This window comes from Platichthys flesus, chromosome 1 (genome assembly GCF_949316205.1).
Source record: "Platichthys flesus chromosome 1, fPlaFle2.1, whole genome shotgun sequence".
Classification (NCBI taxonomy): domain Eukaryota; kingdom Metazoa; phylum Chordata; class Actinopteri; order Pleuronectiformes; family Pleuronectidae; genus Platichthys; species Platichthys flesus.
Window position 1 is genome coordinate 18803103 of NC_084945.1, and position 26675 is coordinate 18829777.

General features: G+C 42.4%; 2 protein-coding genes across 4 annotated transcripts in view; one reads left to right on the forward strand and one right to left on the reverse strand.

Annotated features, from left to right (window-relative positions):
• The first annotated feature begins 725 nt into the window (after nt 1-725).
• Nucleotides 726-20816, forward strand: esrp2 (epithelial splicing regulatory protein 2). 3 transcript variants are annotated; one of them, XM_062387913.1, is made up of 16 exons: nt 726-843; nt 1023-1175; nt 1632-1760; nt 9317-9430; nt 10049-10163; nt 10431-10526; nt 11331-11385; nt 11881-11991; nt 12136-12268; nt 12430-12472; nt 13612-13913; nt 14966-15199; nt 15488-15686; nt 16414-16618; nt 16749-16947; nt 19425-20816. In XM_062387913.1, the coding sequence occupies exons 2-16, from the start codon at nt 1044-1046 to the stop codon at nt 19584-19586; spliced, it is 2229 nt and encodes a 742-aa protein (XP_062243897.1). In that variant the 5' UTR covers nt 726-843; nt 1023-1043; the 3' UTR covers nt 19587-20816. The 3 variants fall into 3 exon arrangements, 2 of the variants coding, with proteins under 2 accessions (XP_062243897.1, XP_062243906.1); XR_009920724.1 differs by lacking the exon at nt 726-843 and adding an exon at nt 17613-18189 and having other exon boundaries at nt 850-1175; nt 19425-19473; XM_062387922.1 differs by lacking the exon at nt 726-843 and adding an exon at nt 18089-18189 and having other exon boundaries at nt 850-1175; nt 19425-19564.
• Nucleotides 20817-21876: 1060 nt separating this feature from the next.
• Nucleotides 21877-26675, reverse strand: part of nfatc3a (nuclear factor of activated T cells 3a) — a 61488-nt gene continuing 56689 nt past the window's right edge. The window contains exon 10 of the mRNA XM_062387937.1: nt 21877-24794. Within this exon, the coding sequence (XP_062243921.1) occupies nt 24718-24794 (77 nt within the window). The 3' untranslated portion in view covers nt 21877-24717. The remainder of the gene's footprint in view (nt 24795-26675) is intronic.

Genomic DNA, 26675 nt, shown 5'->3' on the forward strand with positions numbered 1-26675 from the left:
GAGTCCCCTCTCCCCGTCTCTCTCGCGCCACAAAGGTGAACAGGTGCTCACATAAACTATAACCCCGCCCATATCTCATGTGATCTACTTCCTGCCAAATTAATATGATCACATATAAAGAATAAATAGCAAATGATACCCGACAATATAAACCCCATTACACCTTGTATCATAACCAAAATAACAATAATGTTAATATTCCTCTTTGACTCATTCATGGTTCCTACAGACAACAAATATTACCTTCGTAGATAAATGTTTGATAATACAAATAATAACTACGTAGACGTTTTTTTTTGTTATTACAAAGAGCTGCACAAATCAAATTAAATAAAGCAAAATGGGGTCGTTGAAATCTAAGACAAGTATTGTAATTATACAAAATCAGAAATCAAAGACAGTAGGTGAAATAATACCACATCATTTTTTAAGTAATGGCAAAAGACAAGGATAAAAAAACATGAGTAGCAGCAACAAAAGATGAAGGCCTTCCTGTAACATTTATATTCCCTAACTCTTTATCAGTGAACCACCATCAGCCTCTGGGGGTTTCACAGACAGGCCGATTCTCCGCACTACTTCCTGATCCAACGGTTAACGACCAATGAGATCACAGCCCTCACCTCAGCGTCCCGCCTTTACCTTTGGGAACCAGCCAATAGGCGCCGCCGCTGTGGCTCTCCTCGCCCAGGGGGCCGAGCCACACAGGTAGCTGAGGGGAGGAAAAAGAAAAAAAACTCCGGGGCTTGTCATGGAGTTGGCGTGAAAGAAACACGGATTTCCTCCCTTCTTTACCAGTTTAACCAGTATCTCTGGATACTACACACTCAAGTACTGCGACAGGTACAGTCTCTGACCGCAAACTCCTCCGTGGCTCCTCTGGAAATTATCTCCCTTCTTTATTTCTCTCTCTCTCTGCGTGTACCTCAATTGAGTTTCCAGCCCTTTTGTTCGCTCCTCTTATCACTTGGAAAAAGGTGAACCCTCGTGTATTTTTATTTGAATCTTTGCTCTAATTGTAGTTTTTACCCTTGTGGTCCCTGATGGCTTCGCACAGTGATACTCTGGTGGTGTTCTTTGGGGCAACAGCTGGTGCAAATGGGGGTAAACTGGGTTCGGATGAGAGGGAAATAATTCTCTTGGTGTGGCAAATTGTGGATCTACATGAGAAAAAGGTATGGACCTTTCTGACCCCGTTCTTTGTACGGTTCCTTGTTTAGTGTGTGTGTTGGCATTGTGTGTACTTGTAGCGTGTTAGACATGTAAACCAACATGGTGTGCTCCCTGGAACGTCTGTAGCCGCCTCATGCTAGCTACCACACGCGTCGGTAGCGCACCTCTCCACAGGTGTGCGACCAAAATCTGACGAGCAGACGAGATGGGTGTCATTTCACCTCATGGAGAAAACACACCATCTTGGTTTGGCTTGTCAACGCGTTTATTGACAATTAATTGCTTTAGCAGCTACATTGTCAATTGTTTGAGTGTGTATATGAAAAAATATATATATACAAAATATAAAAAGTTTTCTGAATGTGGGGTGTATAGTGTTAAGTCTACTTTTTGTCACAAGTTAGCATGTTTGTGTTCACGCTGCATCCTGCGCCATGAAACGTTAAATCCCTCCACAGGTCGGGAAGCTTCACAGATGTGTTGTCAAGCCAGACAATTTGGAGCTGACAGACCAGTGTAAAGAGGAGACAGGACTGACTCTGGACGATATCCTCAAGGCTGAGCCCCTGGACAAGGCTCTGCAACAGGTGAGCCCTACTCCTCACACTGCACAAAGATCTTCAAGTTCCAAGTTTTATTTGTATTATGCAAGTTATCGCTGGGTCAACAGTACAATGAAAGGTGTTGGACAAGAAGAGCCCGGTCCGCTCAGCAGTGCAATAGTTAAATTAAAATAAAAGCTAGGTAGAGGGAGCTAACTATTAAACAGTTCAAATACCAGACAAAACTAAGACTGTATACATTACTTTTCCATCAAAAGTAGCCCTTCAACGACCGGCCACTCAGATTCATAAGAAACATCTCACAGATGTACTAATTTCACCACAGCAACAGCTTTCTCTCTCTCCTTAACTCTCTTTGGCGCTGGTCACATCACAACACATTAATTAAACCAAGACAACTTTCTACTTGTTTTTTGCCCAGAGCGAGATGTGACATGACAAGCCCAACTCACCCGATGACCTTTATAAAAAAAAAAAAAAAAATGGTGTTGGAGATGTGTCATTGCTTTGGCCCCTGACAGTTAAAACTCTGCTGACAGTTTGCAGAAGCTTAGCAGCCAGGACGGGCAGAGCCCGGGGCATGTAGAGATAAGGAGGAGTCACAGGTCTGGTCTTGTCTTGGGCTGATGCATGCTGCAGACATCTGGAAGGCGGAATGTTTACCTGGGACTGTGCCTTGCTCTAAGGCTGCAGGACTGGCAGGAGCGGAGACCTTTTCAGATCTTGCAGGCTTAAAGGAAGTTCACTTATCTACTCACCATTTTGCCGATGGAGGGTTGGGTTTAGTGTTTGAGTCCACAAAACACTTTTGGAGTTTGTGGGGTATACAGCGTTGCAGCAAAATCCAATACAATTCACTTAACTGGGGATTCTTCAAATGTAAAAAATGACTTATAAAAAATACATAACATGCCTCTGTACTGCTCCTGTGTAATCATCCAAGTGTGCATAAGCACAATCATTCAGATTTGACTGGAAATGGCGTCATTTACACCATGTTTTTTGTCTAAACGTCCACTGATAAACTCGGGCACTGGGAGGACCGCACAGTAGCTGTATGGAGGCAATTGTATTGGGTTTGGCTGCGAAACTATTTACCCCTCAAACTCCAAAAGTGTCTTTTAGACGCAAACACTTCCACACCTCCATCGGCATAGTGGTGAGTAGATATTGAATTTAAATTATTCAGTGAACTATGCCTTTAATCCTCCGCAGACAGTTATGCCACCTATTTATGAACAACATTTGAATCTGCTGTCTGGTTCCTCCCCATCAGAAGATGCGTTATGACAAAAGTGCTTATGTTGCCAAACATGTTTTTCAACCACCCTTGCATGAGTGTATGTTTGCACTGGGTGAACCTATCCCGCCCTTCCAGTATTCCATAGTCTAAAAACCTCTCACTGTCATTTTGGACCAGTGTCAGTGCTGGCTCTAAAGCCTGAAACATGCTTCTGCGACTGCGTCTGCGTCTTTTCACGCCGCTGTGGCGCAAGACTCGTTTTCATTCATGCTTCCCCAACCGTTGCGCGTCTTACAAAGCAATTCCGCGCCAGAACACTAGGCGGAGTAATGCTTTTTGTCGAAGACGACCTTAGAGACGCCTTCTTTCTTCTTCGTCGATTGTTTATTTACATAGCCACTGCGGCTCCTCGTAGCCTTTTTCTGGCGGACAAATCCGCCAGTCAGTGACAGGTTATACAAGTGATCATACTATCGGATATCTTCTGCCAAGTGCTCTTCTATTTGGTCCATATTCGTTCTTCTAAATCTTCCGTGATTTCTGCCGGTATTATGGGGCATGAAACCGGAAATGCAGCTCCAGAAGGGATGTAGAGCAGACCAATCACAGCCTTGCGGGCTGAGTGAGCTTGCGGAGCTTTGCCGTAAATTTTAGAAAAGGGGGTCGACACCCGTCAGCACGTAAGGAGGGATACATAAGCAGGTAAGGGACCCGGAAGGGCTCTTGCGCTTACGGGCCCGTGAAAACGCAGAAGCATGTTTCAGGCTTTAGTGTTTCTGTGGTTTGAATACCAAGCATGCACAAACGGGTTGGGTTGGTAATCAATGAAAAATGTTGTAAATTGTTTCTGAAGCTGTACACCATTAACACTTCTCATTGTTTGATCTACATGCTCACACCATTTGTGCCTCATTTGTACAGGCTTGGTGAGACTCAAGCTCCACCGTAGGTTAGTTTGTGTGCTGAACCTTCAAATATTAACCCAAGCAATCAGCTCGTTCTATTCATACCTTTGTCCGGCTGGTTACTTTCTCTCGCTATTGGTCCCTCAAAGATTAGTATTATCCTTGTTGATACAGGCAAGAAAAGAAAATGGTAGTTTGAAGTGTTTTACAAAACTTTACTTCAGGAGTATGTGGGTCAGTTTTTCTCTTCTCAGATGGGGGGGGGGGGTACACATTGATAGAGGGTAAACAGGTAGCTGCCTCTTATTAGTGTGCTTGTGACATTGACCTGTGGGTTTGAAGACCCAAGGACATTTGTTACTTTGGTGAGATAAGCAGGGCTGTTTTACTCTTTGCAGTTGGCAGCTATCTTCCATATCACTGAATAAATGATATTGAAGTTTGTTAGTGTCTTTTACATATGCTCTGTACATACTTTGCAATTTAACATGTTGCCGTAATCTGGAATCTCTTTACATGTTTCAGTAAAAATGCCTACATTGGACCTACAGTCTAGCAGTGTACAAAGTGGTTCCCCCTACAACTTCATTGATCGAACTGCATATTATGAAATCTGTAAACAAGCCAATTTCAAGTTGTCCAGTTAGACATGAGCTTTTTATCAGTCCCCTCCCACTTGTTTTTCCCAACCATAAGCAGCAGCTGAGCTTGAGAATTACGATATACACTGAGCTGTGATCAGAAACTATAAAGCTTTAATGTAATAAATGTATCTATTGTTAACGCCAAGATTAATTTTGATTGCAATCACTAACGCTAGTTTCAGCGCACGAGTCAGAACATGACTGTCAACCAAAGACGGCACAGAGAGTCAATTTTAAAGAGAAAACAGTGATTTAAAGACCTTATGTGGATACATCATTTTGGCATGGCTGAAGCTGTGACAGTTTAACTACATCATGTTGTGTACACTTCACACCTGCAGCTCTCTGTGGTTCCTGGGAGTGAGCTGATGGATGTTTTACCTGCAGTGAAGCTGTTGCTAACTGACTGTACTGGTTTCGTTTGGGACTCTGACAGCATGCCACAGCCTGTAGGGAGAGTCATGTGATGTGAGACCTCACACACCTTGCTGTTATTGTTGCTTAAATGAAACTGTGCATTCTCGTAAGCACTGTGTAATGATTTTTCCACTGTTTGAGAACAATGGCCGAAATACTGATTGGTGTCTCTGACTTTGAGGTGAGTCAGTCATTTGGTTCAGGCTCACAAAAGCATGTTTGTCATTGTGAGATTTTTTCATCATGATAAATCGCATCCAAGGATGAATTGCACAACCTGGATTTTGAACAAATTGTCAAGGCTGCAAAAAAGATGACTTTCGCAGATCACTGATTTGGATGAGGCCAAATGGATGATGATAATGACAGAAATGGGGTTATAACTGATCAGAGAATGTAATGGCATCCACTGCAATAATCTAGTTATTTTATTTGAACAGGGATTTAAGTTTTCAACATTGTTAACCCAAAATTGGGGTTGTGAGGTATCATGCTCTGCAGTGGGAAAACAATTTTCTTAGCTGTGCGTGTTTATGTTTGTTACACACAATCATGACTTACTGCTTGCACTGGAAACTATTAATTCCTTCACTGCAAAAGAAACACATGATTAAGAAACTGGGTTACTGCAGAAAACATCAATAGTTGCCACTAATTATTCTAACAAACTTTTACATATTTTAAGATGGCACTTGAAGCCATTGAGTAAATTTTTGACCCAGTCATTTATTCCCATCCTCATCATAATCAATCTACAACACTTGCGTCACAAAATGCATTGTGATGAAGGTGTGGCTTCAGGTAACTTAAACATGTTGCCCTGGGGAATGCCCTGTCACCACTCCCTGTTGCTCTTATCAGAGTTAGTTTCAGCCGCCACCACCCCCAACCTCACCTCTGCATACAAACAGTCCACCTCCACTGAATAGCAAACCCTGATAGGACCATGTTCAAAGGCCACTTCCTCCCCCTCATCCCTCTCCAAGAGTAGAGTTAGGCAGACATTTTTTTCCTGCATTATCCTGCAATAATTTTGGGAGAAACAGTTGTTGATTTGGAATTAATCAAAATTCGTTACATTTTCGCTCAGATAATAAGGTGGCATTATCATTCAGGACCTTTGACATGGGTTATGACATCATTACTGGTAGAGTGTTGACAGCAGAGCCAAGTTTGTCAAGATATGATGATGATTGTTGTATAACTTAATAATTCTCAGCCCCATTTGTTGTGTGCTTTTTACAGAAATCTTCATAAATAAAGGGGAGCATGAATGGTTGTTTTTCAGGCAAATTTAACAGTGAACAGAAACAGGGCTTTTCCCTTAGAGGGACATATACTACTACCAATCACCAATTTATATTGATTGTTCATTTATGATATATGCACTTTTTTTTGTTTGGTTCAGTGTTCGGTTGCGTCTACTCATCTGTTGCCTGCGTGAGATTTGTCTTCCTGTTCAGCTTGTTTGCTCAATTTAAGCTGTGGTTTTAAGCTCAAAGTTGAAAAGGATGGGTGTGTCAGCGCCTCGTCTAGAACATTTGCTTTTCTCTCTGTAATCCGGCTTCGATAGTTGGCAAAGGTGGAGCTTCATGCTCACCTATGAGCAAACACTAGTCCTGTTATCACTGTAAACATAACATTGTGCATGATGTCTTTGCCTAAGTGTTCTGCAAAAATTAATCTACAGAACTTTGGAGTATCATAGATTTGGATCCATGAGTTCACCAGTAGAGCATTGAAAGTATTTAGGTGGGTTAGATAAAACACCCGATTTGTTAGGTAGTTGTGTGAGCTTTAAGATACATGCAGCTCTCAGAACAAAACAAAACCGAGCAAATGCTGCAGAAGTGACGACCTTACAGAATAATAGCAGTCAATGCTGTTTTATTTTATCTATTTAATTAGGTTGAATAATAATTCAAATTCAAGGGTATAATTTTAAAGACTTTTATACATGTGCTAACCGAGTGATTCATGAACAGTGAGACCTGTATTTACATTTGCAAGTGGAGGATTCAGTGCCTCATTAACATCCAAATAAAGTGTTAAATACTGGTTTGGAAAGTAGTCAAGTGCAGGTTTGTTCAGGAAAAACAAATATTTAATTAATTGATTCTCAAATTATGAGGATTATACATGAGATACATAAACAATAAGTTAGAAAAGAACTGAGGCTTATGAAAAAATTCATTGATATAATAAATCAATAATTTTTGAAAGACATTTACCCAAGATATTTGCATTGGAAGAAATAGTTTCCGCCTAATTCTAGTCTAATGTTTGCCCAAGTTTTAGGGTTTAAGTATTCTCCATAGACATAATTCAGCATGCTGGTTTGATTATATAAACTACTACTTAAATAAATTATTTGAAATTGGCAGCTATTTTTTGTCTGGTTACTTTTTTCCTCCTTACCAGTGCCATGGAACGTTTTTGGAATTTGCAAAGGCCCTTGAAATTTACAAATATATGCCTATTTACAAATATTAAAGTCTGTTGGTGTTCATGGTGCCACAGTAATTACCTAAGCTTTTTCTTCAGATCAATTACTCTTGCGTGTATTTGTCCAGACACTCCAAAAATCCTTTAATCTAACTCTGAAGCATTTGTTCCTTTGTCAGCAGCTGGCTGCTGTTGCCAAATAGCCCTATATTTCTCTCTGAGTGTTAAGGAGCATGCCTCAACATGCACCTCTAATACTCCCCAAGTGTCTGAAGATCTGTCATATACAGCCAGTGGCCATGCGAAAAACCAGTCACTGAGTTGAAGTTGGTCTCCTTTATGGACTGGTTATGCTCTCACATGGGCTACTTTCAGGGTTCAGGAAAGATGAAGGAAGAATCTAATATTTCAACTTTCTGACATTGCCAATGGCATAAGTAAAAGGTTGTCTCTATCTTACATTGTGAGCAGCAAGGGAATACATGCAGCATTCCAGTCAGTATGGCTTCAGAAAGGATTCAAGATGTCAGTATAATGCAAATTAAGAGATGAAGAGATACCACAGCCCCCCCCCCTTCTTGAATTCAGAAAATAAACTTAGAATGTGAAAACAAATTCTCATCTTCACCTCTTCTGCATTTAATTCTGTGAAATAAAAGTTTATAACTGCAATAAATGCCCATACCAAAATGTCGATGAAAGGCTCATATCATTCAATTTTTTTACCCGACTGATAAATTAGTCAAAGCTATAAAATCGCTGCATAACTAGCCATTTGGATTGAGATGCCAAAACAATGGGTTATTGTGGTTGTTGGATTTTGATCAATGTGAAGAAAAGAGAAATTTGGCAGAAAGTTTAATTGGGTAATCAGTGTTCACAGTAAAATAAACCGAAATCCCTACAATTTGTGATTGTCTGAATCTGACCTGGTTCTTTATTATAAAACTAGAAACTACATACTCACATTTGTATATTAAAAGTGTTACTGGTTCTACAGTTCCTAATGAGAATCAACAGCTTTGCTTTGCCAGTCTACCTGGTTGACTCGCATGGTTCTCAAACAAACCGTAGCACTCCCACATCCTGACGAAAATCGGTATGTTCCGGCCCTAGATGTAATGGTATGCCTTCATTCCAAAAAGTTAAAGTAAACACGAAGCTAGTGAAACTTTTTACAGCTTAATTTTTTTTTTCCTGATTGGGTGCTTCAAACTGGTGTGAAAAGATTTCAGTAACCCTGAACACAGAGCAAGTGATGGCTTCTATTGACAGTTGAAGACTGCCAGCAGGTTGTCACAACACACAGAATGGGGCTCATTGAGTGTGGTAGTTAAAAATAAACATGTGCCTATGAGGGAGGTGCTGGTATTTAGGGTCTAGGGTTGGGTGAGTTAGACTTAATTTTATGTAAAGTGGAGATGGACAGGTTGGACTCGTATGGGTTGTTATTCCTTTTGCTTGCATTTGACTGTAGGTCATGCTCAGCTAGAACTGTGATCCTGGTGATTAGCGTTGTTGATCATTCCTCTCCTTTGTCTGCTCGCTTTCTCTCAAGGCAAACTCAAAAACCTGTTTGACGAGCCTCATTCCTAATGACACCCAAACATGCATTCAAATGTCAAACAACACTGTCTTCACTTGTTTGCCCCTTAGACTGAAGTCTTATCCGTAAGTCTCACTTTCATGGTGTAGTTGGTCTTTGGATAACAAATATTAAACTATTTCACCTGCGTGTTATTAAGCCACAAGGTGTATGCAAAGTAATCCAAATGAAATATCTCGTCTTTTCCTCTGCAAAAATACTTTTAGCTGTGTTATGTTCAGGTTTGACACGGAATCCCAGTTTGAATGTGAAATACATATCACTTGTAATGAAATCCATGTTTAATTTCCCTCTTCTTTCTCCTCTCTTTCATTATGCAGTTCCAGCAGTCAGTGTCATCAGAAATAAAGTGTCTCGGCAGAAGCTCTTGCACACTTTGTGTCAACAGTCCCCTTATCATCCGACAGGCCCTTCACCCCGAAGCCTCCAAAAAGGTATTTGTCTTCAATGTTTCACCACACTGCAGACACATGCCACAACTATTTTAGATTCATTTTAAATCGATAATCAGATTCTTTGCAAAACAATTTGTATTCCTGCTATAGTCATGTATAATTCATTCATTTCTAGAGATATACTGAAGTTAACAGCCATTAGATTCACACATGTTTATCCCCTCATTGATAGATAGTAATAATGACATGAGTTTTGTTTGAATTTTTTCCTTTATGCTGCTTTTAATACTGACTAATACATTGCAGCAGATGCATACCTTGGTCAACTAAATTTCTCCTTTCTTTATCTGTTAGTTTCCTGATGCAGTATATCCAGAATACCATACCAGAGTTCAATGCTGTCTAATAATGATTGGAATTTTAGGGACGCTTAATGTACTGTGTGTGTGTGTGTGTGTGTGTTTTGTCTTAATTAGACTGCATTAGTCTTTGTAGGTATTCCCAATCTAGCCATCAAGGTTCTGAGCTGCTGACCCGGCATGCCCGTATGCTGCCTCTTAAACTAAACTGCTTCATAACTCAATCTTTCACAGAATATCATACCAGAATTCAATGCTGTCTCCCTGACTCATTGCCTTTTTCTTTCTTTCTTTTCAGAATCTTGTCATTCCCGAATGTTTCTTTTCATTTGTGGATGTGAAAAAAGAGTTTCACAAATGCTGCCCCAACGCTGGCCCTGTGCAAAAGCTAACGCTTCCCTCCATGTTGGAACGTATCATTTTCTAGCCTGTGTGCTGTAAACAGTATTTGTAGTTGCATCTTATGTATATTCTGTGTTATAAATGTTTCTTTTAACTATAGTAAGACACAAGTAAAATTGTTCATGCACCCATTTAGATAAGTTGAACTGTATTCTGTAGCCTTTGCCATTTCAGTAAAAAATTGTTGATATAAACGATTTAAGTGGAAAAGCATCAACACATTGTAAGATGTCAAAATGGCAGCTGAAGCTGGGAAACATCCTTAACTCTCCATGCAGACGTTGGTCTTCCTGCCGTCTCAGAGGAACTGATTGGTGTGAGGGAGGTGGAGAGCATGGTGCAGCTGATGCTCTGCATCCTGGCTGAACCCCACAGTAAGTAACTGTTTGAGTTTCAATTGAGTTTTGAATTTGACACAGATACTGAATACCTACAATCTCCCCCGGCACCGTCGTGTTTGAACCCTCACCAGTGACTGTCCTGTGAAGAGGAAGCAGAAAAATACCTGGCCCATAAAAAACGAAACAATCGGAAGATATGACCTGTCACTACGCACTTTGACCTGCCTGGTTGTTTGAGTTTACACAAACATCACTGATGCCAAAGCCCAAATATATACAGACACTACTTTTAACTAGGAGGTGTCACAGTTGTTTACAAGCCAGACAACATTTTACTTTATACTTCTTATAGTTTTATTTTTTCAACCAGGTGTTAAAGGATACCTATTACTATATCAAATAGTGAAGTAAAAGTAATCTCTGTGAGCCAAAGTTCAGAAGTCAGACTGCTCTCTGAACTGCTCATCCTACTTCCTCGATGATGTCATCTTGTCACTGATTTCTTTATTTATAAGTAAGATTCCTTAGCTGATATTCCCTGTTTTAGTCGGACGCTCAACAGAGAGTTTGAATAAAAAAATAAAGTGTCATTTTTAAATCGAATGTTAAAAACAGTGAATGATTGATGTAAGACTCCTGATTCGAACAATGCAGATAAATCAAACGTGAATCAGTCCCTTCGGGCTTAACCCCCTTAATAACAGCAAAGTATGGCTTTGGGCATGATAACGCAGCAGGAATGCAGAGTGCTGAAAACTCCTGTCTGTCTGTGAATTAACCTTTCACCAACATAAAGGAAAACATTGTTTTCAATTTCCCTTTCCTTCACTCTTTTAGATCACAAATTCTCCTGTGGTGAAACTGTGAAGTACAAGTTTGATTCTGGCACATGGTATGTATGAAAGTTTGTTTTTGTCTCAATGTGTCTCTCTTTGATGCGTTTCTGCTCCACCTGTTTGCCTGCAGTGCCATTTGCAGACTGATACCCCCCAAGCCATGTTCAGACTTCAGACCTGAGCACAGCTAAAGGGCTCTGAACAGTGATTACAGCAACAGGGAGACAATAAGTGTGTCATTAAAGCTGTCCAACTTTGCCATCAAATGCTTAGCTGGCTATCCAGTAGCAGAGCACCAAATCCTGCTGTTCTTAGATGGCTAAAAGCTGACAGCCCCCTGACATTTAATCATGGGAGCATGTTACTGTGTGTAGCACTTACCGAGAGTGGCCTCTTCAGAGTGTCTACAGTACTAACCCCAAGTTTAACGAGTGAGAGTGTTTCTCTAAAAAAAAAACTTTTAATAATTTGTCATTATCATTCCTTTGCTCATTACTGTCAGATAGTCATTCATGTTTTGTTTCATTCCTTCCTTTTGGTGTGTTGTGCAGCAGTAAGACAGAGCCGGTGGACAGTGAGACGGTAATCAGAGCACGGGGGCTCCCGTGGCAGTCATCAGACCAAGACATTGCACGCTTCTTTAAAGGCCTCAACATTGCCAAGTAGGTTGGACTCGACCTTGTAAAAAAATAAGCCGTAAATGTAATGCGTTTTTGGCACCAAGCAATATTGTACAGTGTCTTTCTGATTGTTCTGTTTCTATAACCATAACATCCTGTTGCTGAAACTTTTGTTCTTGTGTTTAGGGGTGGCGTGGCCCTTTGTCTTAATGCTCAGGGCCGGAGGAACGGCGAGGCCTTGGTTCGTTTCATCACCTCAGAACACAGGGACCTAGCCCTGGAGCGACACAAGCACCACATGGGTAGCCGCTATATTGAGGTCAGGTTCAGCATTTACCTCTGGTCCACTCTTCCATGTCCTTAGACAGACGGTGCGAGGCTTCAGTCAAATTTAAAGCCACGTCTCTTTGTTTCAGATCATATGTTTCATGTCTGTAAGTTAAAATCTTCTATATTGTTTTCTTCTTCTTGTCTTCTCAGGTCTACAAAGCCACAGGAGAGGAATTCCTTAAGATCGCTGGAGGTCAGATTTCAGATTATTTTCCTCTCTTCTCACCATGTTTGTATGAAGGCTTGTGATGAAAGGCTTACTGTTGGCGTGTGGTAGCCTTCTGTTTCATGGCTTTCCCGCTTCTTTGAGGAAAAACAAGACCCCTCCACATCTGTAAAAGAGCAGCCCTTTTAGTGACTGTAAAAGAGTGGCTCCAGCTCTCTCTCTTATTACCCTCGTCTTTGCCTCATCCCAGTGACTTTCCAGCAGCTTATCTGGGACTAATGAAAGACGCTTTGTGAGGAGCTGCCCAACCCCTCAGAGACCAGTTGGAGAGAAATTTCACTCCTGGCTAACAGCAGCTCACCTGTTCCACTCGGCCTCAAGCTCCTCTCCCCTGAGGGAGAGAGGGCCGATGGCCGGTAAAAGGCCCGACTCAGGGTCAACACAAAGATGGTGTGAAGAGACAATGGCTTAGCCTGGGGCCTCGGGACCATAGAGCAGCAGCCAGTTACACAAAGCAGAGATAGTGGACAAAGAAACAGTGACTCGGAGCAGATAACTTACAGTGACTGCCAGTCTGACTGTGGACTTTACCCAGATGAGTTAAGATCAATAGAGATTGACAGCACATTGGACTTTATGCAAATAGTTGCAGCAGACGAGACACGGCTGCTTTTATCAATAGAAAAGAAAACATTGAACATGTAAATAAAAAGTCTTTACTATATAAGGCAGCGACATCACTTTTTAGGTTGTTACTTCTGCTTAGTTCTGTAATGAACAGTGACAATTTAATGTTACATTTTCTTTACAAAATGTATATCTTATTGGCAAAAAGTGTTTTGTGATCCTAAAATTTGTCTGAACATATGAGCCAAATATACGTATGTCCACCCAACAGAATCCCAGCTGACATGGGGCAAGATTCAAATTGAGCTCAGTATAAAAATGTATCAATATTGCTGTGTATGAAACCTGATTAATCTTGATCTCCATGTAACCTGCTACAACTGGGTGGGGTGTGTTCACTTAGAGCTGACAGCAGCTTAGTCTGTAACAGGGTTAGGGGTTAACAAACCCTACTTTCTAACAAAGTGACACTGCGATGTTCATATTTTTCCAACAAGCAGAAGCCGGGGTGATAAATAACAACAGTCCTCTGTCTGAAGGTACATCTAACGAGGTGGCCCAGTTCCTGTCCAAGGAGAACCAAGTGATTATACGCATGCGGGGGTTGCCGTTCACCGCCACTCCCAAAGAAGTGCTGTCCTTCCTTGGCTCTGAGAGCCCAGTTACAGATGCTGCAGAGGGTCTACTCTTCGTCAAGTATCCTGACGGACGCCCCACTGGCGATGCCTTTGTGCTGTTCTCCTGTGAAGAATACGCTCAGAACGCCCTAAAGAAGCACAAGCAGATCCTGGGGAAGCGCTATATTGAGCTGTTTCGGAGTACAGCAGCAGAGGTGCAACAGGTACATTGTTTTATTACCTCCGCTAAGGGTGTTATGTTTTCATCTGTGTTTGGTTGTTAGTTAGAGGATTACAAAAAAACAAAACTTGGTGGAAGCATGTGCTATAGGTCAGAGAAGAACCCAGAAGAAATTTGGTGCTGATCCGGGGAATTATTTTTCACTTTCTTTGACATTGATGAAATTGTCTATTGGCCTATTTCACATTTCCCTAGGAATAATGAATGGATCTTGAAAACTTTATTTTGGTCGAGTGATATTTATGAGTTTTTCCAGTGTCGCAAGGCTTGATTGAATTTAGGGGGACTTGGCAGAGGTATTGGCTCTTAGGGTTTGTATTTAAGTTTCATTGTGACATGAAAAATGCATGTACCAAAACTACTACTGGAAAATGTACATGTGTCCTGAATCATAGTTTCAGAAACAAATGTAATGTGACACAAAGAGGCCATTGGGGTTGTAATGGAACAGAAATTTACCCTTTTTAAATGAAGTGGTTGGTTATAGTTAATTTGTACAAGATGTTGAATATAATTGTATTTGTTTTTGAAAAATGTCAGAAAAATCTCTCAGGACAATCAGTTTCATTGGTGAATAATTAATGGTGTAATTCCTGTGAGATTTTTATTGACACCTGCTGAGCTCCATTTAGGCTTTGTTTTCTGTCTACAAAGTATTGTGTTGAACTATGTGACGAAATGTTCAACACAGTTAATAAATAAGACGATTGTGTAGTTATTCCAATGTAAAATGACGTCTGTTTTTATTGCTCAATGTGTAATGTTTTGAGTCATCCAACGAAAGCGCTGGAAACTTTGTGTCCTTCTGCTTGTTCTTGTTTGCCGTGAAATATTTATAACTAGTGGACCTTGTTGTCGACATGTTCTTTTAAAAGTTTTTCTGCATAAAATTTTGGACTTGAACATAATCTCAATGACTGTTGTCAAGCAGTGTGTTGTCACTGCCAGGGACCACTTATGAAATTGATACATTTTTTTAAGTTTCTTGTTGGAGACACTAATTTTGATCAGTCCTTCCTCTTTCGCATTCCCCAGGTCCTGAACCGATATATGTCCACACCTTTAATCTCCACACTGCCTCCGTCTCCCATCATGCCCGTCCCGGTCCTTGCCACTCCTTCCTTCCTTCCAGCGGCCAGCTGCACACGTGACTGTATTCGCCTGCGTGGTCTGCCCTACACTGCCGGGATCGAGGACATCCTAGAGTTCATGGGAGAGCACACTGTGGACATCAAACCCCACGGAGTCCACATGGTCCTCAACCAACAGGTCAGACTGGTGGGGAGTTGTCCGCTCGCTTACATTTCTCGCTGTAAAGCCCCATGAAACAACTTTTAACCATTAAGCTGCTGTCAGATATCACTGTTGTAGAGGGAATGATTAAAAAAGAAAATAAGTCTGAAAGTATTTAAGATAAATCTACATAATTATCAATAGAGTGCAGCAAAAAACTTTAAAAAAAACAGGAAAAGTTTTTTGTAGCTGCCTCCTATTGAATTTCGCTGTTGGATTTGTGCTGTATTCTCATGCACACTGTTTTCTACCTCTCCGTTCCAGGGTCGGCCGTCTGGTGACGCCTTCATCCAGATGAGGTCAGCCGACAAAGCGTTCATGGTGGCCCAGAAGTGCCATAAAAAGACTATGAAGGACCGCTATGTGGAAGTGTTCCAGTGCTCCACAGAGGAGATGAGCATCGTGCTGATGGGAGGAACCCTGAACCGCAGCGGCCTTTCCCCTCCGCCCTGCAAACTTCCCTGTGAGTAAATCCAACCACAAGATTCATCGAGGCGGAAATGGCCTCAGCAAGGTCAGCAGTGTTGTGTCACTATGTTCTCCTGTTGGCACTGATGGTTACCACCACTGCCATCAGCTTCACACTGGTACTGGCTTGTTTGTAGGTAAACAAATCCACAGTCACTAGTGTGTGTTCACCTTGTTAATGTGAAATCCTAAATGTCACATTAAGCTTTGTAAATAAATACCTGGCACTCAGAAGGTGGTTTTCCGGTCTAACCTGTTGCTTATAGGTTTTTTTAAACGGAGCAAACCTTAAACTATGAATTTGTTTTCTTTAATACTTAATCTGTTCATTATTCTCTTCAACTGACTGCCTCATAACAAAAGATGTTCAGTTTCAGTTGAAATGTTCTATTGGTCACCCAATGGATGAATGGAATTGTTTATACCACTGTTATTGGTAACCAAAATTTAAGTATGTCAGTGAGTTTTATGTTTGTCATATAAAACGTCCTTTTGGAGGACTTGTTTATATATTTAAGTCTGAAATTGAATGTGTGTAAGACTCATCATGGTATTGATGTGTCAATTTTGGGGAATATATTGTAACACGAGACGCATGTTGAAATTTACTGTGCAGCATGTTGAAACTATTCGTATACTTTACACTGTCTCACTGCTGGCAGGACTGAGCATGAGTGAACCACAACATGTAAATGATCCGATGTGTCTCTGTCTCCCTGCAGGTCTGTCTCCGCCCACAGCCTATGCTGCATTCCCCACCCCGCCAAGCATTCTGTCTGAGGCTTCCCTCTACCAGCCCCCCCTGCTGGCTGCACCGAGGCCTCCTCAGAACACTGGACACAGCCCTGCTCATGCTTTGGCCTACTACCCCCCTCATCCGCACCTGTACATGAACATGAACATGAACTACACAGCTTACTACCCCAGGTGAGTGAAGCATCAGCTCCCTCTCCCTATTTGCTATGCTCCGCCTTCCCATCACCAGTCGCTCTTTATCTATCCTTGTCTTTCAACTAAGTTTAATTTGTTATGTCGTGTTCTCTCTCTCTGTCTCCAGTCCCCCAGTTTCTCCCTCCACTGTAAGCTACTTCGCAGCGCCACCAGGAGCAGTAGCAGCAGCAGTCGCAGCCCAGTCCCACTCTGCTGCAGCCGCCGCCTCTCCTGGGCTGCCCCAGCCTGGTGCCCTGGTCAGGATGCAGGGTCTGCCCTACAACACTGGGGTCAAGGACATCCTCAGCTTCTTCCAAGGATACCAGGTCAGTACATATAGAAGTCAAGTAACCGAACAATCCTACGAATGATGTCTAGATCGTATGACATCATATATAAAGATCATATGATCTTATAGTCAAAACCTATGAAAGAGAAACTCTACGTCTTAATCAGAATCCACACCTAAAATAATTGATCTTCCCAGGCCCACACCCCATTCCTAAATTTAGTGGGAAATAGTTTTGTAGTTTTGTGTAATCCTGCTAACAATAAACCAACCAACAAACAGAACCAGGTGATAACGACTTCCTCTGCAGAGGTGACAGAGAAATGTAATGCATGAAGGTAAAATGTCAGAAGGTGAGAACTTGTTTATCTTCATGATTAGATCAAATCTGCAGCTTCTTTCCAGAAGGTTCAATAACCTGGTTCCAGAAAGTTGTGCCAAACATTTATAGCAGCCTCTTGACAATAATGCTCAATTTAAATGCTGGCCAGTTTAATAATATACAATGTGTGTTGCTCTATTTTTCCCACAGTCTGCAACCACACAAAGTAAAATCTGAGGCTGTTGGGCCAGTGAAACTATTTCCATTAGTGGTTTTTCTAACAGAATCCCTCCCCTGTGTTGCTCATTTAAGGGACATGTGTACACTTGTGTTCCTCGTCCCACCCCTCTCTTTGCTTCCCTTTTTGTTTTCTCTGCCAGTCCAAATTAGGTGGAGCCCTCTGAAGCAGGTATGAACCCTGACAAGTGTGGTGTCAGATGTTTGAGTGGTTTGGAGGAGGGGTGGGGTTCAAGGTGGACGGGTTGTTGTTGTTGTTGCACAGATCTGGAGTCTGCCTCATGACAGTAAGGAGTGTGTGAGAGAGATTAAAGCTGACTCAAGTGTGACTGTCGGCTGAAACACAGTAATTGTATCCTGAATGGAGTGAGTGTGTGTTCTCCCGCCTGCAGTTGTGTCCCGCACTATTCGTGGGTGAGAACCATTCTTACACCAGCGCTTGGTGTCTTTTACCCACAATCCCCCACACCAAATGCATCTGAAGCCTGCAGCCAGTATCCCCCCCCCTAAATCCTGGAGTATTTTGACTGTATACCTGTGTGTCTGTGTGCTGTGATGTGTGAAACCATGTGGCAGCCTTCCCACCCTGACTGTGCGTTCATTATTGTGCTATCTGTAGTACGCCCCTGAGGAGTACAGCAGCTTGGTTCAAATGAGCGAACAGGCCAGGAGTCTGATTCAGCCCAAAGAATGGCTCTGTCTTTAGGGACTCACCCCAAGGTAAGAAGAGCCTCAAGGCCAGAGAACCAGAGCGGACGGAGAGGGCATTTCCTACACGTTTAGATTCAGACACAACTCGCACTAATGCTCCGAACTCCTGGAGCTGCTGATCAAAACACGCAGGTAGTAAACCTACTGAGTCCAGTCCTCTGAGCAGAAGGAAAGTTTCCTAAATAGTTATTTGTGGACCTGAAATTTCTGTTCAAACATAATGGCTACAGTCATGGAACAATTAAAGCACAACAACATAACACATCATACACACTTCCAATTTGACTGCATTGGTCTTTGTAGGAATGCCCAATCTAGCCATCAAGGTTCTGAGCTGCTGACCCGGCATGTCCGTCTGCTGCCTCCCAAACTAAACTGCTTCATAACTCAATCTTTCTCTGAAGCTCTGTGAGAGGAGTGCTGAGTCTGGATCCCTGACAGACGCATCTTTATAATCCAGTATGCTGTATATAATGCACAGAATGTTTGGAATTTTAGGGACGCTTAACGTATTTATGCCAGAGACGCATTTATATGTGTCTCTGGCATAAATACATTAAGCGTCCCTAAAATGTATATGTGTCTCTGGGCTTAAACCACTTTCTGTCTCACAATAATGCTTCTTACTCCTGATAAGGCTGTGGTGTCAGACTGAGCTTTTTCTATTTATATCAGTACATTGTCAGTCTTTCTTGAACCTATAACTTGAGCGGCACCACAGCCTCCTGCAGTGGAGCACGATGTGACCCCCACTCCAGCAGGAGGTTTGATGTTAGCACCGTGAGTTTCAGGTGAGAAATAATGGGAAGATGTAAAAACCAATGATCAAATAACCAGAGTGAGCATCAGTTCTCTTTTTAAGATATTGGTGAATGAATAAAGCTCACCTCTCTCTGACCGTCTCCTCTCATGTGACTCCCCAACATGAAGACTTTATGGGTTTTACTGGGATCAGCGCATTCTTTCAAATCTGCATGTCTTAAGGAAACTGATAATTTCTTTGCATTAAACCTCTGATGCATGCAAACTAACGGATGATAATTAGCATGTGGGTTTCAGGTCCTCTGTGGGAACAGCATGTAGTCTAGTTTTACTATCTAAGCTCTGCCCATTCTTCTCTTCTCTAACCGGACCAGCCTGATGAGCTGAACTTTCTCCCAGCATTTTTCCTATCTATCTTTGTGGGCTCCCCCTGGTGGTTTCATGTTGCTGCTTTGTTCCCCCCCCTCCACCTCTATCTGCAGCTCCAGCCAGACGCCATCCTCATCTTGTACAATTTCAGCGGCCAGTGCAGCGGCGAGGCCTTGATCACCTTCCCCAGCGAGGAGTCCGCCAGGCGGGCTGTAGCTGAGCGCTCCAACCACCCCTTCTACGGTCAGCAGGTTCACCTGCTCTTCTGCAACTGATGCCGCCCCCTTCCTTCCGTCTGTCGTCCCCTCAAAGAGCACTCACCTCCCACCTTCCCCAAGGAACTGAACAAACTCCAGTTGATATCAGTGCTCCACGAAGCAGCTACTGAACCTTTACCCTCCCTATGATCTGACGTGTATCACTACACACTACGACGCTGCTGGCCCCGACACTCCTGAAGCCACTGGGGGAGTTTGAACATCCTCGGGGTGAAGCGGCTGAAGTCATTAAGCCTTGCGTTGTGGTCATGGTCACTGTGCAAGTCACTGTGTATTAGCACCTACTGTAATATCTGGTTGTGGAGCCAGGACACGTGTGTTTGTCAGTGGCTCAGTGTATTTAAAGGCTGTATATCATGTGTTTGTCATCAAGCTGTAGTTTCACCCTGAAAAGCTTGAGGCTGCACAGACGTCTGCTAATGATCTTTTCTGTATGTTTCTGAATTTTCACTCACGACCACTAGATTTTTGTTTGTCTTAGATTATGGTCCTTTGTGTTAGCTGAACGCAAACACACGTGTATGGGCGCGCAAAATGTTTATTCATTTAATGGTCTCCAGTGGTGCCATTGGAAAGTGAGAGAATAAAAAGCCATAAAGACTTGACTTAGACTACTGAAACAAAGACAACTGTGTTCTTTAACTGTCATGAATGAATTTGAACTTTGAGCTGCAGGGACTTTTGGTTAAAAGCACAGTAACATCACAGATGTGCCAGTGAATCGATGAATGTGTAACATGTTGTTTTTTTCTCTATAAAGCATTTATGTATATGACGTGTGTCCTCATCCCAGTTAGACTTTTTTGTCAAAGCACTACAGATTTGCTTTTGCTCCGATCAGAGTCAAAGAACTGTTCATCTGAGTAGCATCGCAGATTAATACTATTTTTATTAATCCCATTTCTTTTGTTATTGAATCTAAACTGACAGACGTATCCTGAGGCCTTTTCGAATGATCCACCTCAGCTACTGTACATTCTCGCTTGTTGATTTGTTGTTTCCAGACTATAACTCAGTCTGTAACATCTTTAATTCCTGCTGCTAACGGCTCGCTTTATTTTTCTACAGTCTTTACTATGCCTACATTACCCAGAGTGCAATACTGGTCCACATGGGGCGAGGTCGACCTCTGGTGGCAGATGAGATGTTTCTTTTTTGTGAGTTTGATACTTGCATGAATTTAGCTCTATGTAAATTAGACTGTAAACGATAAAAATTGACAAATGATCCGTGTTTTGTTTTATTCTCATATAAAGAGATTAGTTCATCAAACATCAATAAAACCAATAATAAAATTGTATCTACTTTCTACAAGGGGAAGAAATGCACCTTTTGAAAACCGCCTGGACACGTTTCCGATTGACAGTTTAGTTATGACGTTGGCGCTTTATTGTGTTTTGAGGTTACTTGTGGTTTCACCTCCACTGTCGGTACAGTGAGTGGCACCTCAAAGCCAAACGTTTGCTTCCTGTGATTAACTTTCCTGTTAAAGGTTCTCGCTGACCGGTGAGAAGCAGCAGCTTGTGATGTTTAACCTCATTGTCAAAGAACTGTTCTGGCAATCAGAAGTCAAGAGTGCAGGGAAAACCTTTGGGAAAAAAGAAGCTGAAAATGTAGAGAAGGATCCTCTGGGATTAATGCTGTCTATATTTTTTTGGAAGAAGTACGGCCTCCCGAGGCTTCTGCTAGAGATCACCAAATCTGACTCTTTCAAACAGCAAGTCAAATTGCAGTCAGAGTACATACAACAAAGGCCCAGTTGTCCCCTAATGAAACCACATTTAAATTCACTAGATGTGGTTTCATTAGGCGTCAAATCGCAACAGGCCTGATGTTTTTTCATCAAGATGCATGAATTAAACAGTAAGGAAAACGTCACATCTCACAAAGTGAAAGAAATAGAGAGAGAAACAAAAACTGGCACTGTCCCTGATCTGGATCTGCTCCGAAATTAAAAGGGTTATTCCTTGGCTCCTGTCCCACCCCTCCACACTATTTCATTTAAATGTGTTTTATCTAGTGTTGCTTACATCAAAAACACAGCCAGATGAAAACATAACCCAATTGCTGGAAATAAGTTATTTACTTTACTTACTTGGATACTGGCATTGAACCAGTAGCCTCTATAGACTGAAGTATAAAACTTTGAGCAGCGTGAGTTTCCATGACATTACTGTATTTATGTTGGTATGTAGTCGTCCCACCAACATTTTGGAAGAACGAAAAATGAAGTGTGAGCAAAGTTTTGTGTCAAAGATGAATCCCAAAGAAGACACAAAGCCACGGCTGAGTTTTCAGTTTTATTGATATACACTACTTTAGAGCCTACATTATGATGCAAGGTTTTCCCTTTGAATAATTTCCAAAAAGCACTGCAGTCTTAAAAATTACAAAAAAAAAATTAACATACAAAATATACAAGAAATGACAATACAAGGCTCGGTAAACATCAGCTAAACCTGTATTTCCCTTTTATTTTACAAAACAATTTCATATATGTATGTGTGAGTGTCTGGTGTATATATAGAATGCATATATACACTAAACACTCAGACCTCAACCTTTAAGGAATGACATCCATTTGAAAGTATCAAAAATAGAGTAGTACAGTCTCTGTTGCTTTGCCATCGTGTAAAGTGGGAACATATTGTTCGGTCTTTGGTTGGGACAGAGGAGGACGCAGCCGGACAGTTACTGTGCATGCTGGTTTTTCATTTGTATTTTTTGTTGACTCAAGTCGTTGAAGCTGCACAGCCTGCTTTGTATGCAAGAAGAAAAGAAGACGCCATCTCCCTTCTCCAACTCATCCTGCCCCCGCTCAAAATCCCCCCAAATTTGAATTATAATATTATTCACTTATGTCTTGGGGGGGGGGGGGGGGTAGAATCAACTCAGCAGCATACACAGACACCAGAGTTAAGGCCTCCTAACAGTTTACATAGTGACGTGATGCTCTCACTATCTGAATGTTTTATTTTTCCTCTTTTTTTTTTTACATGATGTTACAAATAGTCCAAACTCATTTCTCATATTTCACATTTGCTTCTTATAGTTTGCATAGATTAAATACACACGTGTGCTTCTGTTGTTAAAATAGGACTCTTTAAATCCCTGTCTTCTGTACAGCATATTTGGTAGAAACACAGACCATCCACACACACACACACACACACACACACATATAGCCGAACCCTTTTAATGATTCTCGCGCTGTCCTCGACGAAGCTGATTGGACGAATGCAGGACGCTAACAACAGAATCAACCCAGCATCTACAACGGGTCGACAGTTGTCTACACTTCTAGAGGCATCAAGGTCTTTTTTTGTCGTGATTTTTTTTTTTTTAAAGGCATCAGGCAGAACTTTTAATGCATAGCAAAATCATTTTCACCTGGAAAAGGACTTCAAACTGTCGTGTGCGACGCTCCTCGGCTCTCGCAGGCAGGAGCGTCATTGTCAAGCTTAAGGCGAAAAAAAAGAACAAAGAAGCCAATAGAAAACTAATCAGAATCTGAACCCGTGCGCTCACACTCATCAGGTGTGTGAAAATACCTTTTAAAAACCAAATCAACATTGTGTTATTGCTGCCACACAGGCACTGCATTTGTGTAAAGAACTGTTCCGGAGGAGACTTTGATTATCAACAGCAAATATTGTTTGTTTGAAACCGAGGTGGGGGGGGGGGGCTGTGGAAGACCCCCTCACATCCAGATGTTGCTCTCTGGACTCTTGGGATTCTTACCTTGTTCATTACAGAAAAGGGAGTCGAAAAAGGGCGGATTCAACACTTAAATGCAATATATAGGCATAACTATGTATAAAATACTCTCAAAACTTTACCCATCCTACAGTTTGTCACCTCAGCTGTCGTCCGGTCACAGCTCTGGTGCCTGTTATTTAATAGAAGGCACACAAGGTCCCTGGGAGATGTCGGGGGCGGGGGGGGGGGGGGGGGGTAATTGCATGAAAAATAAATGTCAGAGGCCAAGATGGTCCGTCTCTGTGGATGAAAAGAAAAACACTTATCTGTAACATGGATCAAACGGGCGTCTTCAAAATATCTTTCAACGGAAAACAGGAGGGTTCACTCCGTCCTGAATCCCCTCGTCGGGATTCGTGAGTATCGTCGTACCATCTTTCTATGGAGTAATATCAAAGTCCAACTCAAAGCCAGCTGTGCAAAGCAACGAACAGAAAAAAGCTTTTGCTACCATTCAAAGCTGCGAAAAATGTTAATAAGGCATTTGTTCAATGTGATGATGAGGAGAGGGGGGAGAGGGAGGACGTAGAGAAGAGAGAGAGGGGGGGGGGTCATGTACAGATATCTACACGGTTGCAAAGGTTGCTAAAAGTTGTGGAATGTTGCAGATCCCAAAACCAGCACCGGGGGAGCTGGTTTCTCTCTGCCAGGGCAGTCATCGTTTTATAATTTCAAAAAGGAGAAAAGACGAGTGGAGTTTTTTTAACTAAAACTGACATTCTGTTTGTTTTGATTAGAAATTTCAATGATCAAATTTCACGTCGAATATAAAGTTTCCAGGTCTAACGTCTCCGAGTGGGATCCCCTCATGGTGTGCTCAGTACACGGCTGTTAGTAAAAAACCCTGAAGAAACGTCCGAGTGGCAGCGGTGACGTCGTGGTCGATGCTGGTGAGAGTGGCAGCGAGACGCTCTGATGTCTCCGCTGCAGGAACTTGACTCCTGACATTGAGCTGATTGGTCGAGGGGACGGCAGTGCTTTGCAGGATCAGGCGCACCCCCGATTTAGAGGGAGGGTTGGCCCCATCTTTTCACCTGAGGACTGACAGAGGAGCTGCTCTTGTTACTCTCCAACCGTTTAAAAATCAAAGTGGCTGTTTTCTCCTGTTCATCTTCTTCTTGATCCAGGTTGTGAGATTTCTCTGTTTCTTTAAAAAGGACAAACTGTTCAGTATCAGAGGAGAAAGGCTCTTCCCCTCCGGCTGGTGGAGCTCACAGGGTCCAGGAGGCTTTAGAAAGAGTCACCCAGCCCAGCCTCGGCTCCTCCTCCTCTCTCCTGTCCCGTCGACCACAAGATCAGGACCTCGGCTTATAGAAGTGTTGGAGTAAGGGGGGGGGGGGGTCTCAGGGAGCCTGAGAGAGGGGCCGAGCTATGACTGGTTGTGTGCTGATGGAGGACCATGAGCGCTGGGGGACTGGGACATGTCTCTGCCGATGATTTCATTTACTGTGAAGAAAACAAACACACAAAGACACAAAAGATTAAAACATGGGAGAAAAATCCAAAATGTCACTGATTGACTTCTCACTAGGTCGAGCAGAAGGAATTCTGTTCACATAAGAGGATTCAGTTTAAAACTCTCACATTGTTCACATATCGATCAGCCCCCCCATCTTATGTGTGTGTGTGTGTGTGTGTGTGTGTGCGCGTGTGTGTGCGAGTGTGTGTGTGTGCGAGTGTGTGTGTGTGCGCGGTGTTTGAATCTTGTTGGCCCTGTACAGCACATTGTGACTCCTGTCAGTGAATTGTTCTGTGCAAATACACCTTCACTATTACGTTTGGATCCAGCAGAGGGCAGTGTTGCTCCACACCGAGTTCCTTACACAAGAACTCAAAGTGGAAAAACTCGAGTGTCAAACCCAAAGGCCACAAAGTCACAGCTCTGCATGAGCTCTAATAACTCCTGACAGAACAAATGAGAGCAACTATACTATTCACAGAATGTGAAGTTCAGACCTTCGTTTGGGTCCAACAAATGTTAGCAGCGGTTCCCCCCCCCTCCCGCTCGCTGACTCCTGTGACCACACTCCGACCAGCGGGGGCTGTCCTCTACCTCATTAGAGCTGCATTGGTGCCTCAGTACATTTCCTCAGGCCTGTTCATGGGGTTGGCGGGCATGGTTAAAAAAAACAATCCATTGTGAAAAAAACAACATGCTGCTGAGGCCAGAGAGGCACAGCCGGGTTCATCATTCCACCGACTCACTACTCGCCTGATTTCAAACAAATAACACACAACTTTAAGTTTCTCTCTGTTTTTCAGTCAGGGTTTTATATCTGCAGTCTCCATTCACTTCTCACACTAAAAGAAACCTGAGCAGCCGAGCCAATCCACTTCACTCACTTTGACGTGGTGAGGAACGATGCGAGGAGCGAAACGGCGGAGAAAACATTTGGATTTCATGGAAAATATGATGTGAATGTTTTTCCTATTGTAACATGGTGAATGTGCGAAGCTCTCGTTCTGTGAGGAACCTTCACTGATCTGTTTTAAAGGGCACGGTGATGACGGGTCAGAGTGCACGATGCATTCTGGGCAAACTGGTTTGGGAAGGAGGGAGCGTGCGGCAGAGACCTTTAGACCAGTTTGACACCGAGCCTCTAGACCTGTCTGTACACGACAGTCACAACAGAGCTCCTCTCTCTCCACCACCTACACGTCGATGTAGATTCATGCAACTGTGCAATAAAATACACGTTTCCCAGGTCGTATTTAAACACGTGTTTTACTGTAAGTCTCTTTTCTGAAAAAGAAAAAGGTGAGTCAGTCGTGCAAAGACGTTTCAGAAGAAAAAGAAACCAGATTCAAATTGTATGACACACACAGTGACTTGAATTCATAACTATACGTCTATTTAACAAATCTATTGAAGAAGAATATGACTTTTACCATCATAAGTTGAGTAAAACATCCAAATATTATACTACGGTTAATTTTATACATTTAAATGATCCTGTTGCACTGTTTCTTCAGCTCTTTCTCAAACTGCATCCATCTCTACATGTTTTAAGTGCATTAATCACATTTTTCCATCAGAAGTTTTCATTCTGAGCTGTTGATGCAAGTTCTGTTTCTTTCTTTATGTGTGTTTTGTGCTGCTTGCTTCTGTGTCTGTGTCTGGCCACCATCACTCACATCATCCTGTTAGCGTGGGAGGCTCTTCCTTTCCCATGTCAACCATGTTCACACACACACACACACACACACACACAGTCAGCACCGCCACACTCATGAGGTGACGCTGTGACTATCAAAGCAAGCATATTTACCTCTGCATGTAGAAGCCTGAGCTACAAGTCGGACAGTTTAGAGCTTTGTCAAACGATT